At 44.8% G+C, this 13,221-nt stretch overlaps 1 protein-coding gene and 1 long non-coding RNA gene across 7 annotated transcripts; one reads left to right on the forward strand and one right to left on the reverse strand.

The window, feature by feature from the left end:
* Nucleotides 1–60: 60 nt before the first annotated feature.
* GPR161 (G protein-coupled receptor 161) lies at nucleotides 61–12,696 on the forward strand. 6 transcript variants are annotated; one of them, XM_075167641.1, is made up of 9 exons: nucleotides 61–190; nucleotides 773–862; nucleotides 1,594–1,627; nucleotides 1,730–1,841; nucleotides 1,939–2,350; nucleotides 2,828–3,552; nucleotides 5,068–5,172; nucleotides 7,895–8,026; nucleotides 9,954–12,696. In XM_075167641.1, exons 5-9 carry the CDS (start codon nucleotides 1,983–1,985, stop codon nucleotides 10,199–10,201), a joined length of 1,578 nt encoding a protein of 525 aa, XP_075023742.1. In that variant the 5' UTR covers nucleotides 61–190; nucleotides 773–862; nucleotides 1,594–1,627; nucleotides 1,730–1,841; nucleotides 1,939–1,982; the 3' UTR covers nucleotides 10,202–12,696. The 6 variants fall into 6 exon arrangements, with proteins under 6 accessions (XP_075023742.1, XP_075023751.1, XP_075023715.1 ...); XM_075167650.1 differs by having other exon boundaries at nucleotides 7,895–8,014; XM_075167614.1 differs by having other exon boundaries at nucleotides 1,730–2,350.
* On the reverse strand, nucleotides 10,075–13,206 carry LOC142090223 (uncharacterized). The gene is made up of 4 exons (XR_012676464.1): nucleotides 12,784–13,206; nucleotides 11,205–11,293; nucleotides 10,726–10,845; nucleotides 10,075–10,165 (listed from the first exon to the last, which is right to left on the reverse strand). It is a non-coding gene; the product is annotated as an uncharacterized LOC142090223 (long non-coding RNA).
* Nucleotides 13,207–13,221: the final 15 nt, after the last annotated feature.

The raw sequence follows: 13,221 nt of genomic DNA on the forward strand, positions 1-13,221 counted from the left end.
GGCGGCGGGGCCGGGGAGGGGGGCGCGGCGGGATGAGACGGCGGGGCGGGCCGGCGGGGAGGGGGCAGGGGCACGGCCGTGGCGGGGGAGGGTCGGGCCGCGGCTCGGGGCCTCTCTGTCGGCGGCGGCTGTGGGGGACCCGGGCGCTGTAACCCGAAACCTCCCGCCCTGGCGAAGGCGGTGGCGGGCGGTGAGTGCGGTGCCGGCGGCCGTGGCGGAGCGGGGCGGGGGGCAGCGGGAGCGGGGGGCGTGAGGGATGCCTGGGGCGGAGGACCCTGCAGCCCGCCCTTTGTTCGCTGCCGGAGGGAGCGCGGGGGCAAAATGGCGACCCCCTACCTCCGCGACGTATCTCCAACTCAACACCGCTGGCTTTGTGCCCGTGTGCCGGCACGCCTGTCCAGGCTGCCCGCCCTGCCCGGGCAGGGATGGGATGCTCCCGCCGCCCCGGGCTGCCCTGCGGGAGGGCCACCCCTCCCGGAGGCCGCCTTCCCCCCCCGGGGGTGCAGCGGAGCCGTGAGGGGACGGGGAGCGCCGGATGCCCCGGGCATCGGTCGTGTAGGGAGCGGCCGCGGCCCCTCGGGGGTAGCCGCCTTTCCAAAAGCTGCACCAGCCAAAAAGCGTTGGACAGGCTCGCAGAGGTGGTGCAGGCATGTTCAGAGAGAAACTTGAGGAGAAGCACTTCTGCAAACAGTCGGCAGACAGCTTCGCTAGAGAAGAGCTAAGTTACGTTTTACAAAGCATGGCCCAGTAATGTCTTTAATTATGCTCTTAGGAAAGCACAGATAAAAATGGAAAAAACGCGTCTCTCCAGTCTGACATTGCTGCCTGAGGCCACAGCAGCCGCGCGGACGGAAGCGTTTCTGTGAGTACTCCTGGCCGCTCGGGAGCGATGGGTGGGCACAGCCACAGAGTTAGCTGAGAGAACTTTCCCCAAGTCCCTGATTTCCAAGAAATGCTTATATCAACTTTATATTAATTGGTGGACTCTTTAGTTTTCTGGTTTGCATATTTGCATTTTTGGTGGTGTGTTTTCTTTAGGGTGCTGGCCTGCAGATGGGTGAAGGATTGAATGAAGTAGGTAGGAGTGTCTGTTGGAGACAGCCAGGAAAAGGCTGCTAAGGAATTGGGAGGAATGCCGAGGTTTCACAAAACGAGGTTGTGAGTCAGTGGGATGGATGCTAACACTGAGAAGTCAGGGGTTAAAGGTTCTCAAACATTTCTGTAGGGTGGACCGCAGCTTAATGCAAGGAAGTGTCTTTTGAACCTCACGGACAGAAAGCCAGTCCCCCGAGTCCTTTAGTATTGCCGGTAGAATAGAATCACTGCTGTAGCTAAGGTGATTATGAACATGGAGAAGCGATGTTAAGAGAGTACGTGCAGTGATCCCTGAGTCTTTGAATGTTACTTAGCAACTGTTAAGAAAGAGTCAGCAGGGTATGACTCGCCAGGCATCCACAGACCACCAGCAAATGCTGCATAGGCAGAATACAAGGTAACAATCAGGATAAACAGGCAGAATTAAAAAAAAAAGTTGCTTTTTTTAAAGTGAGTGAAACGAAGACTGATAGTGACCATCTTCTTGTTTCTTCACAGCCTAGATGAAGGGACTGAGTGAGATGCACAGCTGGTAAGTATGGTTTAGAAACGAGTAAGATATTTAGAAAATTTTCAAGTAAAATGTGCTAATTTTCTTCTTTGTTTCCCCCCTCCACTCCTTTTTGTCTTTTAGACAGTTTCTCCCCTGTTCTAGGCTGAGCTCTGTCATTGACCTTTTTGGTGTACCCATAGGCAATTTCCTGCCCCTTCGCTTTCCATCTAAAATGATTTCCTGCATCCTACAGGTAAATTTTAATTAACACAGGCAAAAAGACCTCCAGTCTTTGGAGAGACTTTGAAGAAATCTTGCCTGAATGTTTCTGAGCATTGTTCTGCTTCTAGCTGCTCAGCATGTCTTGGCTGCTCCAGCTCTGCACGCTCTGACCATGAGCAGCAATTCCTCCCTCAGCAATGTGAAAGGCCTGAGAAACCTCACCACGCAGGAAGATGGAGCGGTCAGAGTAACAGAGTCCATTGCTATAATCGTCATTGCTATTTTCATCTGTTTGGGCAACCTGGTGATTGTCGTCACCCTCTATCGGAAGTCGTACCTTCTCACGTTGAGCAACAAGTTTGTGTTCAGCCTGACCCTCTCCAACTTTCTGCTCTCTGTACTGGTGCTACCTTTTGTTGTCACCAGCTCCATCAGACGGGAATGGATCTTCGGAGTCGTTTGGTGCAATTTCTCAGCCCTGCTCTACATGCTGATCAGCTCAGCCAGCATGCTTACTCTTGGACTCATAGCTATAGACCGGTAAGCAGCTCTTTTCTAATGAATCGTAACGAATTGCCTAGTCATTCCATAGAGTGACTCGTTGGCTGTTCCTAGAGTTGAGAAGCATTGCAGTGGATAACGCTGCGTACAGTTGTGTCATTTTTCCTTCAGCCCCTTGTGAAATTTTGATACAGAAAAGAAGAAAGTGATGTCATCCATAATACAAAACGCGGACATGTATCTAGAGTTTTTTAAAGCTATTGATGGTATAACAACGTACTATTTGAGAAACAAGAAATAATGACTTAAAAGTCCAGATTATACCCTAAGCATGCCCTCACACGTAGGGACAGGTTTAATAGCTGCATGTGAGCCTTCAGCCAAGTTTTACAGTCTTGCCTGCAACGATATGTATTTTTACATGTAATTATTTTTATAAACAGGGTCCCTGAGCCCACTTTTTTTTATTGTACGTCTTTTGCGCTCCTGTTGACTCTTTCTTTTCTTGTCCACCAGGTACTATGCTGTCCTGTACCCGATGGTTTACCCGATGAAGATAACGGGCAACAGAGCAGTGGTAGCTCTTGTGTACGTGTGGCTACATTCCCTTATTGGCTGCCTCCCTCCCCTTTTCGGCTGGTCGTCTTTGGAGTTTGACCAATTCAAGTGGATGTGTGTGGCAGCCTGGCATAAAGAGGCTGGGTACACTGCCTTTTGGCAGATCTGGTGCGCATTGCTGCCTTTTGTGGTCATGATGATCTGCTACGGATTCATATTCCGCGTGGCAAGGATTAAGGCCCGCAAAATCCACTGTGGTAGCGTCATCATTGTGGAGGAGGACTCCCAGAGGAACGGGCGGAAGAACTCCAGCACCTCCACATCCTCTTCTGGCAGCCGAAGGAATGCTTTCCAAGGGGTTGTCTACTCAGCCAACCAGTGCAAAGCTTTCATAACCATCTTGGTTGTCATCGGTGCTTTCGTGATTACATGGGGGCCTTACATGGTAGTAATTACATCAGAGGCACTTTGGGGAAAAAATAGTATTTCCCCTGCCTTGGAGACATTAGCTACATGGTTGTCCTTTTCCAGTGCCATTTGCCATCCACTAATTTATGGACTGTGGAACAAGACAGTGCGCAAGGAACTACTAGGAATGTGCTTTGGGGATCGGTATTATCGCGAATCCTTTGTTCAGCGGCATAGGACATCAAGGTTATTCAGCATTTCCAATAGGATCACAGGTAAGACACGTGGCCACAGAAGACACTCTTCCTTAATACCAGTAAGAGCGAGGCTTAATGTCTGCGTGTGCTTGGCGTGTTTCAGGGCTCTGTAAACAAAGTGGGATGTTTCTGGAGGTTTCAGCAGTCTTTTGTTCAGGTTATCATAGACACTTGAAAGGAGAAATTTTTTTTGTGTTAATCTCTTTCTCTAAGAGTTAACCTCTTTCTCCTAGTCTAGTAAAATTTTCTCTGCCAGAGAAGACTTGGTGATGAGGTTAATGAAAATCATTTATTTTCTTTTCTCTCAAGCATTTCCTTTCATGTGCCTACTGTTTTGTGTTACCCAGATTTGAGCAGTACCAATAGTACATTTTGCAGCACTTGTTCTTTGATTCCTGGCTTTATGCTACAACTCTTTGAGATTCACTAAAGTTACACTGGTGTTACTATTTCTGTAAATTCAGATTTTAGGATTAATGGTTGTGAAGAAAAGATCATAAACAAAGTAAAACTGTGTAAAAAAAGTAAAACTATTTGATGTCTCTCCAAGTTGTAGGCTGAGAGCTTCAGTTGCTCAGTTTGATGGTTTTTTTTTAAGTAGCAATGCTACGCAATTCTGATTTTTGATCATTTCCCTGGTCCTGTTCAGAAGCTTCCAAAAATAGGATATCTTCATGGGGTCCCTTGGGATATTTCATGCAGAGGCAGGAACTGAAGTTATTTAATTGGGAAGGAAGATCTAAAATGCAGAAGGAAGAGGAGAGCAGCAAGGCATCCGTTATCTTTTCTGCAACCTGGGATCACTGGGAGAGAATCCCATTTAGATGAAAGAGTTCTGCAGCTTCAGCCACATCACAAGCTGCAGAAGCTTTGGCAAATCTGTATCCAGGAGATGCTATGGATGAATACATTTGAAACTGAAGTGGGAGGGAGCAGACAGGAAATTTCTTTCCAAGCGATAAGAAGCTGACAGCTTCAAATTTATCAGGTGTATTAGCTGGAGGCTAATAGGGAGGGGGAAAAAAAGCCCACCCAAACCCACAACAAAATCTTGAAGTGGGATCCAAAGACAGCACCTTTGTAAGAATCCTAGAAACTCCTCCCTTCTTGTTTTGGGGATTTGAAAGAAGCCAGGTATCTCAGTGCCCCAGCCTTGCTCATGAGCTTCCTGCCACACTAATGGCCTGTTACAGCTGCTGGTGGCTGTCTAGAAGATGTCTGGCAAATATCCCCATCTGTCTGAGTGCATATGCTCTGTGATCAGCCTGGCTGGCTGATAACACATTCAATTGCAAAAAGAGTAGGAGGGAGATGGTGCAGGTAGAAAGGGGACTTGCCATATGGAAAAGACTCCAGACCTGAAAGCTGTTGACTGGATTTCTAAGATTGAAAGTCCAGATGCTGTGCACTCAGGATCAGCCAGGTGAGTTTTATACATAGAATAGTAAATAAGGCAGTAAAGTGGGAAGAGGTTTTTAATATTGTAGACCCCTTAAACATTCATTGTGTAATGAGAATTAAACTCTCTTACAGATTTGGGACTATCTCCTCATCTCACTGCCCTCATGGCAGGTGGGCGGCCATTAGGAAACAGCAGCAGCACAGGAGACACAGGTTTCAGCTGCTCACAGGATTCAGGTAACTAAAAGTCTCCTGCTCTCTTTTCTTGGGCAGAAGATTGCACTTGAAACTTGGCAGAACTCTCTGGGATAGTCTGTATTTACACACAGATGTCTTTTGGTGGATGGATGACATGAAGCATCTGTTCCAGCTGTTACAGCAAAACTGCTGCAGTTGCTTTTTTCCTTCCTTGCTCTCAATATTTTTACTTGCAAAATACTGTTTACTCTAAGGAATGATGACCCTCCCTTCATAATGTGTCCTGGGAACAGGACTCGCTGCTTTTGTGCCCTTCTCCTTTAGTTTCTATTGTTCTTCAGGGACTTCCCCTGTATCCACAAGGAACAGAGCAACAAAGTGCAGCAGAGAATGTGCTTCTCTGTTTCCTAGTTTGTAAGAGACCTTCTCTTGTTCATCCTGCAGTGTAAACATAAACACTTAGGACTGTTTCAGCTTATGATTGCATCACTACTTAAGATATCTCAACTGAAGATGGTTTGGAAAAGGGAAAAAGAGTTCTGCCGGTAATTTTCTATCCAGAACTGTAGCTAGATTTTTTCTGGCAGTTAATTCAGCTACCACTCCTTAACTGCACTACAGTTACTTTAAAGAGTATTTCTGCTCTAGAGACACCAGAGGGTGATCTTCTGACATTTGCTTGGTGTTAGAGGTTTGTTTCTTTCTTTTGTAAAGGAAGTCTATGGAGCTGGGATTTATTTTGGTAGTTGTTTTACGCTGGTAGTTTCATGCCTGTTGTGGGTATTCTGCAGCCGTATGGGATAAAGGAGAATAGCATCCTGGTAAACCTGCCTCAGTTAAGAGGATGTTGTGTTACCATCTTTTGAGGAATGGTACTGAGCAGTTGAAAGAAATGAACAAACCAAATACATACCTAATGCTGTTAGAAGTGCCACTGTCTGTTATGGAGGGGGTACAGTTCATAGCCTGGGAATGGGTACACAGTGATCACCCTTGTGAAATACTGTTTCACTCGACGCCTTTACTGTGAGGAACTAAAGACCAGGAACTAAAATCTCAGTCTCTCTTCATTGCTACCTGCTGCAGTATGTGATCCTGCAATGCAGTTGCAACTTTATCTGCCCTGGTAAACAGAAGCTGGGCTTTTCACATTGTGAAAAACAGATGAAGTAGTAGGAGAGGAAAAAATCCAAGTGGTGCCAGCTGTATACCAAATACTGAAGTGGGAGACCAGAGTCCTGATTGCTAGAAATGCTGCCTTAATATCAATTATTCCAAGGACAAAAATTTACCCTGTAAGAACAAGAGACTAGTCTCTTCACTAGCCTTATTTGAAAAAATGCACTGAACTACTGCATTTGAAAAAACGCACTAAAATTCTGCTACGTGGAAGAAAGTATCTCTTTCTTCCTAGTGCCACCCTTCCACGGCACACTGTGTTTCTGAGGTGGATTCTACACCCTTGGAGATCAGTAAGAGTCTTCTGTTTTCAGTAGACAGCCTCAAACCCAGCTGATCCACAGAACAGCACAGAAAGTCGTTAGCTTATTTGGGACTGTGTATTAGGGCAGCAGCTTGTTCTTCTTGTGTGCTGGAGGGAGGTGTATGACAGAACACACAAGTTTCACCTTAAAAAGTTTATCACTTTGCTATATCACAATGAATTGTCAGCAAAGAGTTGACCTAAGGAGCAGTATGTTGTCTAGAGGTATGCCCCCAGCCATGCCTTTGTATCACTTTCTGTAAAATGGGCACTGGAACACCTCCTTATTGCAAAAAGAATAAATTTGGGGATCAAAAGCAGTCAAGTGGGTGAAGAGGGATGTGAAGCCACCATTTGGAGGAGTTACAAAACCTGCGAAGGCTCTTTAGCCTAGGCCTGTTGTCACACCACAGGAGTAAATGGACTGATAGTAAAGTCACTTATCGAGTGTGTGCAATCTGTGTCTTCCAACAGCAGCTTCCTCGAGTACTGCTCGCTCAGCGCTGTTCTGGTGCCTCCCCGAAATGCTTGCTCCGCTTCTCCCTTACACAGCAGAGAGACCAGCATCGCAAGGATGACTAGGTCTTGCTCTTTGTGTGGCAGTATTGCAGAGATGCCTAGATGAATTTCCGTGTGCTTGTAAACTCTATTTTATATTGGAAAGGTGCAAAGCAAATGCAGGGAGGTGAAATAAAAAAATTACTCCTAAACTGAAAAAATGACTCATCGGACAAAAATCATTCCTAACCAGCAAGGGATTTTTCCCCATTAAAATACACTTCAAGAAAGTCAAAATAGGTTATTAGAGACAAACTAAATGGAACAGAAAAATTCTCCAGTTCAGATTTCCATCCAAGTCTGATTACAAGCATGACATTTGGCAGCTATGGTTGTCTGCCTCTCAGGTAGCCATTGTTAGCCTCTTGTCTTCATCAGGAGATGGGAGAAGTTGCCCTCAGCTTCACCCTTTATTTGCTAAAGGTAAGGTTTCACCTTTGTCTGCTGTCCTATTGACATTATAAGCTCTGCAGCTGCGCATTTTAGAGCTGCTTGAGGTTTTAGATGGCTAATGAGAAAAGATTTCCAAATCCTTTCCATGAAAACTCTGACCTCATTCTTTTTCTGTGCAGTGTTTAATTCAAGCTGAAATTTACTCACAAAAGCTGGGTTTAGACATCTTTTGAAGGAACTGCTATAGAATGAAAAGGTTTTGCCACCACTTAAATATTGTATCCCAGTGTTAGTCTGTTTTGCTTGAGAACTCTTGCTTTGTTTCAGGAACAGATGCAATGCTTCTTGAAGATTATAGTTCAGATGGCCCTCATGCCCCACACTGCATCTGTCCGCCTCGAAGGAGGAGTTCAGTGACGTTTGAAGATGAAGTAGAGCAAATTAAAGGTGGGTTTAGGGGTAAGTATGGAAATGCTCAGAACCAACTACATTGCCTGCTCAGGAAGCCTCCCAGGACCTTCAGAATTGCCTTAAAACATATCTGACCACTGTTCACCTTGACATACCTGACCATTCATGCAGGTGCATCAGAAAGTAAGATCAGGTCTTTCTTCCAGTTCTCAAGTAGCAACAGACAAGGACAAGAGTCAGAAGCTGGGATTCCCTGCATACACAGCAGTGTCCTCTCTGCAACTCCACTCATCTGGTGGCTGTTGCAGTCTGTTTTCTGTTTCTCAAGGGAACTTTGACTCCATTATCCCAGTGTTTCTCGTTTGCTGCCTCCTCTCAATTTTGTCATTCACAGACTTGAAATTCTTCCATTTACAGACTTTAATGGTTTGAATACAATTTCATTCTGTTTCACGTACTTTTTTTAATTTAACTTTTATTTAATTTACTTTACTGAGTATGTTTCTCAGCAAATATGGGTGAAAATAGATGAACCACATGCACTTTTTTTTTCAGTCAACTCACTTGTTGGTTCTGTGCTAGCAAAGTGTAAAATATGGCAAAGTTAATTTAATTTAAGCTGATATTTACAATAATACGGACTAGAAGACTTGATAATAACAACTGAATTTATAAAACAATAAATGATTGTTTACAATCATGTGGACAGTAAAAAAATGAGCAGAATGCCTTTAAGAATCAAGTAATAATAAAACCTGACTGATTTTTATGATTCTGAAATAATGAGAAGACACTTGCCCTTATCCCAGCATGAGCTGATTACTTCCTTGGACAAATATATTACCATACATTTCCCATTATCTTTCGGAGTGATTATGTAGGGGCAGGCATTTTTTTATGCAGTTCAGTGAAAGAGGGAGGTCTTAGTGCAAAAGTTCCCCACAGGTTTAGCAATTCTCCCTGGTATGTCTCAGGGTTTTCAGGATCTCTGAAATTTTAAATTATTTCAGCAGCTTCATTGAAGGATTACATTTAGGATGAACACCTGTGTTGCCCAACATGTTGGTGGGTAGAGAGATATATAAATGCTACAAAAGCAACTACATCAACGCTGAAGAGCAGGTGTATCCAAGGTAATAAAAGGTTAGGGAGAAATACTACTGTCTGCAACTGCAGTCTTCAACCTCTCCTAGCATGGAGAGCTCTGCAACTTCCCCACTGGAAGTGGAAGTAGGTCCCCACAGTGTGGCTGGAACCAATTTAAGCCTAAGGACAGCAGATGGCTGATTTAATCACTACTTGGAAGAAGCCCTTGGAATTTGGGAACTGTTAATCCATAACACAAAGTCTGGTGTCTGCTGGGCTTCAAACATGTTATAAAATAGCTCTTAAACAGCACTGTTCGTGTCGATGAAGTGCGAGATCTTAGTCCAAATGCACTGAGAATCCCTGTAAGGCTGTAAGTTGTGCTTACAGCAGAGGAAGTAAAGGTTCTGTTCCTGTATTCTGTGTGAATTCTTGCCTGATGCCAGACAATTCCCACTGTCCCTAATCCTGGACTCTAGGTCGTAGGCAGAAACCATGCTGTTGACTTCAACCGGGTACAAATTCAGACCAATAAAATCCTGTGTGCGTAGGTTCAGATTCAGAAAATCATTCAACATACATTTAATTCAATGTTAAGCATACATGTATAAGCACTTTGCTTCATTAGATCGTATTTTTTTCTCTTGAAGTGGATATAATCTTTCTCTGCTTGACCTATCGAGGTCACTCTGAAGCTTTGTGTTCATAGAATGGTTTAGGAATCCTGGGTATCATTGGTAAATGCGCTCTGTAAGATAGTTATTTTGCAGAGGGCATGATCATACCTTTACAAAAGGATCGATATTAGTCTTCAAGCATTTGCGCAGCCATGCTGATCAACTGTTAATTTTCTGATATGTTGCCTTTTTTTTTTCCCCACCCCCCCCAGAAGCTGCAAAGAATTCTGTTCTTCATGTAAAAGCCGAAGTCCATAAATCTCTGGACAGTTATGCATCCAGTTTAGCAAGAGCTATTGAAGCTGATGTGAAAATCAGTTTGTTTGGGGAGGATGCTTTACCAGGAGCTCTGTTCCCTGTGCGGACTCTTCCAGGAAGCAGTGTGAACGCACGCCGTGCTAGCAGGCCCCATGCTAGCCAAAGACTTCAGTTGCAGAGCATCGATGAAGGGAGTATTTGACAGGAGCAGTGTAGTAAGAAAACAGAATGAAACCACTAAGGGGGACCTATGACAGCTGTTATTGTTTTCACAGAACCAGGATACCTTGCCGGGATGTTTTCAGTGTTTTTTCAACATTTGAAAACCAGCTGAATTCTGGTACTTAATCAGCATTTTACAGCAGCATTTGTTTACTGGTTAGGGTGCTATTGACTCTTTTGTGCCATGTCTTAAATCTATCATACAGTGCATAGGAATGCAGGGTTTGGTTTCATCGACCAGATCATTAGTCTGTCGAATCTTGGGTTCATTATTGGCCAAAGCCAATAGAGGAATGAAAAAGGAAAATTATTGCATTGATCTTTGTCTGACCACCAGAATAATCAGTTTATACTTGATAGCTGGAGTGCTCTAATAGGAGCTTGTGCATTGGATACTACATACAGCCTTACTGTCACAGACTCCCAAATGATGGAGCATGGACTTCACTAAGGGACAAAACCTGAACTTTTCAGAGAGCTCATGCAGATTATGGTCCTACTTACCCTTGCTAGTGGATATTTCTGGCTGTTCAGTCATCAGAATGCTAGATGTGAAACTGCATTGTGCATTGCTTCTGCGTTACGACACACCAGCTTCTCTAGGTGTAATGGGTGGAAGCAGACCTGTGCGGGAAATATCAGACAGATGGTATTTGAGGAAATCATCAATGCATAGTTCTTAGTTTCTCTGAGAACTTCAATTCAATTCACTTCCCCGGCTTTGCTTTTACTGAAAGGGTAATCTTGACAGAATATAAATAAGGTATTACCACTTTATTTTGAGGATTCATCCTTTCTAGAGAGAGAGAGGTTCTGAGTTTTTGGGTTGCTGGTTTTTTTTAATTGTGAGGGAATGTAGTATTTAAGCAATAGTTACCTCAGTGCATATATTTCTTGGAGTATTAATTCATTAATCTCTAAAATAAGAACGTTTGGCACTTACATTGCACTTTGCATATTCTTAAGCACTGTACAGACATTACCTTGTTAGGCCTTTGTGAGAGGGTTGGTCAGCCCTGCTTGCCAAAGAAGGGGAACTCGGCAACAGTCAAGCTGCTGGCAATGAAACAAGCTGCAAAGGTGGAAAGGTTTGTTACAAAAAGAGGGATGAAGTGGATCATAGGAGAATGCCTGGCTTGAGGAACCTTTCTGTGCCTTCCCGGGCTGTCCCCTTCCTTACTTTGTGGGGGTTACAGCCCTGCCTTACTGCTTATTTCAAAGAGAGGGAGACATGAGTAGGATGATTTCTTGGAGGTGGGTGTCAGTAGCAAATGGACTTAAGGACCAAGGATTTGCATTTGTTTACTCTGTGTCTGCTCCCCCCACCTTTCCCCAGAAGTGGTTTATATGAGTTTTTGCAGTAGATTGTTTGGAAATCAGGGCAGGATGTTTCCATCAGGGCAAAAACTGGGTGTACACTTGTTAAATTATGGCTGTGTGCAACTTATTCGGAGGCACAAAAGCAAACTCTTTTGGAGGCAGAGCCTCAGTCCAGTACTGTATTTAGACATCCTATTTGTCTGTGATCCCAACTCAGAAATATATTTCAGCGCAAGCTTATGTCCATCTCTGGACAAAGCAGCTTGACTTTATGAACTAGACTGAATCCCATTACATTCCCATGTAAGATTTAACTGCATGCTTAAAATTCAGTACATGGTTTGCTGATTAAGAACAGGCTGTTAAAGCAAGAACACTTAAGGACCAGTAAAATGGCTCTTTGCGTAACACGGGAATGAAACGACTAATAATAGTGAGGTCCTCACTCCTGTATTTTTTGCTTCTACTGTGTTAGATAAATTGGCACCCTTGGGCACTCATTAAAAAAAAAAATAAATCCCAGTATTTGCCAGGAGAAATGCCCTGCACTGAGGTCATAATTGCTATCATTAGCATTACAATCACAGTTGCTTGTAGTACTCGGCACTCCTTAAGGTATACGCTTGCCTCAGGTGGCTTGAAGTATTCTATCTGCACCCCTTTTATTTCATATTCCTGCTTCAAAACACGCTGAGCAAAGTTGTTGCAGAATGTGAAAAGGGCACGCGTGAGTATGAATGCATTGTGGGGGGCTTGGGGGGCTGAAGTCGGTGCTAGCCAAAAACGGCGTCAATTTAGGAGGACAAATTCCAAGGCACATGTGAAAGCACAAAATTGTTAGTATTGTATAAAAAGCACGTTTTTCACGCAGGCACTGAGCCAAATTCAGCCTTCAGGCAGGTCAGTGGAGTTGCATCAGTTTACGCCCTGACTGAATTTGGCTGTCAGTGTTAATTTCACTAATCTGTTATTTAGTGTAAATGTTGTTAATATTTTTGCTAAACACATTATAACCTTTCCCTAATTCTGTTATTACCAGAGTCATTATCTCACTTGAACTGTCATTAACAAAAGCAGTAATTAAGAAATGCACACATTTTGTAAAACTGTATTCCCCATCTTAAATACAAAAGGAAAAAAAAACTATTTCCAGCTTCCAATGGTCCGTGGTGTTTGTTTATACTACTGTTATTTCAACTTAAATTTATTTTTAAATATTTTGCTTTTAAAAGTATACTGAACTTAGTGGATGAACCTGGCAGCAGTGGCACCTGGAACCGCTTCCGCAGGACGGGTCCGCACCCCGGGTGAAGCGCCGGTCTCTCGCCGCAGGGCTGGTTCCAGCGCAGGGCCGTACCAGCTATACGGGACGGCGGGCGCGGGGGCTCACTGCTCCATCAAAGAGGCGTTCAATGTAGTAAAAATCAACCAGAACGACCTTCGGGCGCTGCGCGGCCCGACGCAGCCGCCCGAGGCGGGGAGGGGTGCCGAGGGACCCCGCAGCTGCGCCCTGTGCGCATCGCGGGGCGCCTCACGTCCCCCCCGGCGGCCCGGCGCCGCCGCCCCCGCCAAGGCTACGCCCCCTCCTCCATGACCACGCCCACTTGAGGGGCCGGACGCCCTTCCGTGGCGTGCGCCCGCCAATGGCAGCGCGCCTTCCTCTTCCGGCGTTGGAAATCA

This window comes from Calonectris borealis, chromosome 1 (assembly GCF_964195595.1).
Source record: "Calonectris borealis chromosome 1, bCalBor7.hap1.2, whole genome shotgun sequence".
NCBI classification, from domain to species: domain Eukaryota; kingdom Metazoa; phylum Chordata; class Aves; order Procellariiformes; family Procellariidae; genus Calonectris; species Calonectris borealis.

Coding starts and splice junctions, on each gene's coding strand:
- GPR161 (XM_075167614.1), top strand. CDS start 1,911: ATGTTTCTGAGCATTGTTCTGCTTCTAGCTGCTCAGCATGTCTTGGCT. Junction 3,553..5,067: donor CATTTCCAATAGGATCACAG/GTAAGACACGTG, acceptor ACTCTCTTACAG/ATTTGGGACTATCTCCTCAT. Junction 8,027..9,953: donor AATTAAAGGTGGGTTTAGGG/GTAAGTATGGAA, acceptor CACCCCCCCCAG/AAGCTGCAAAGAATTCTGTT.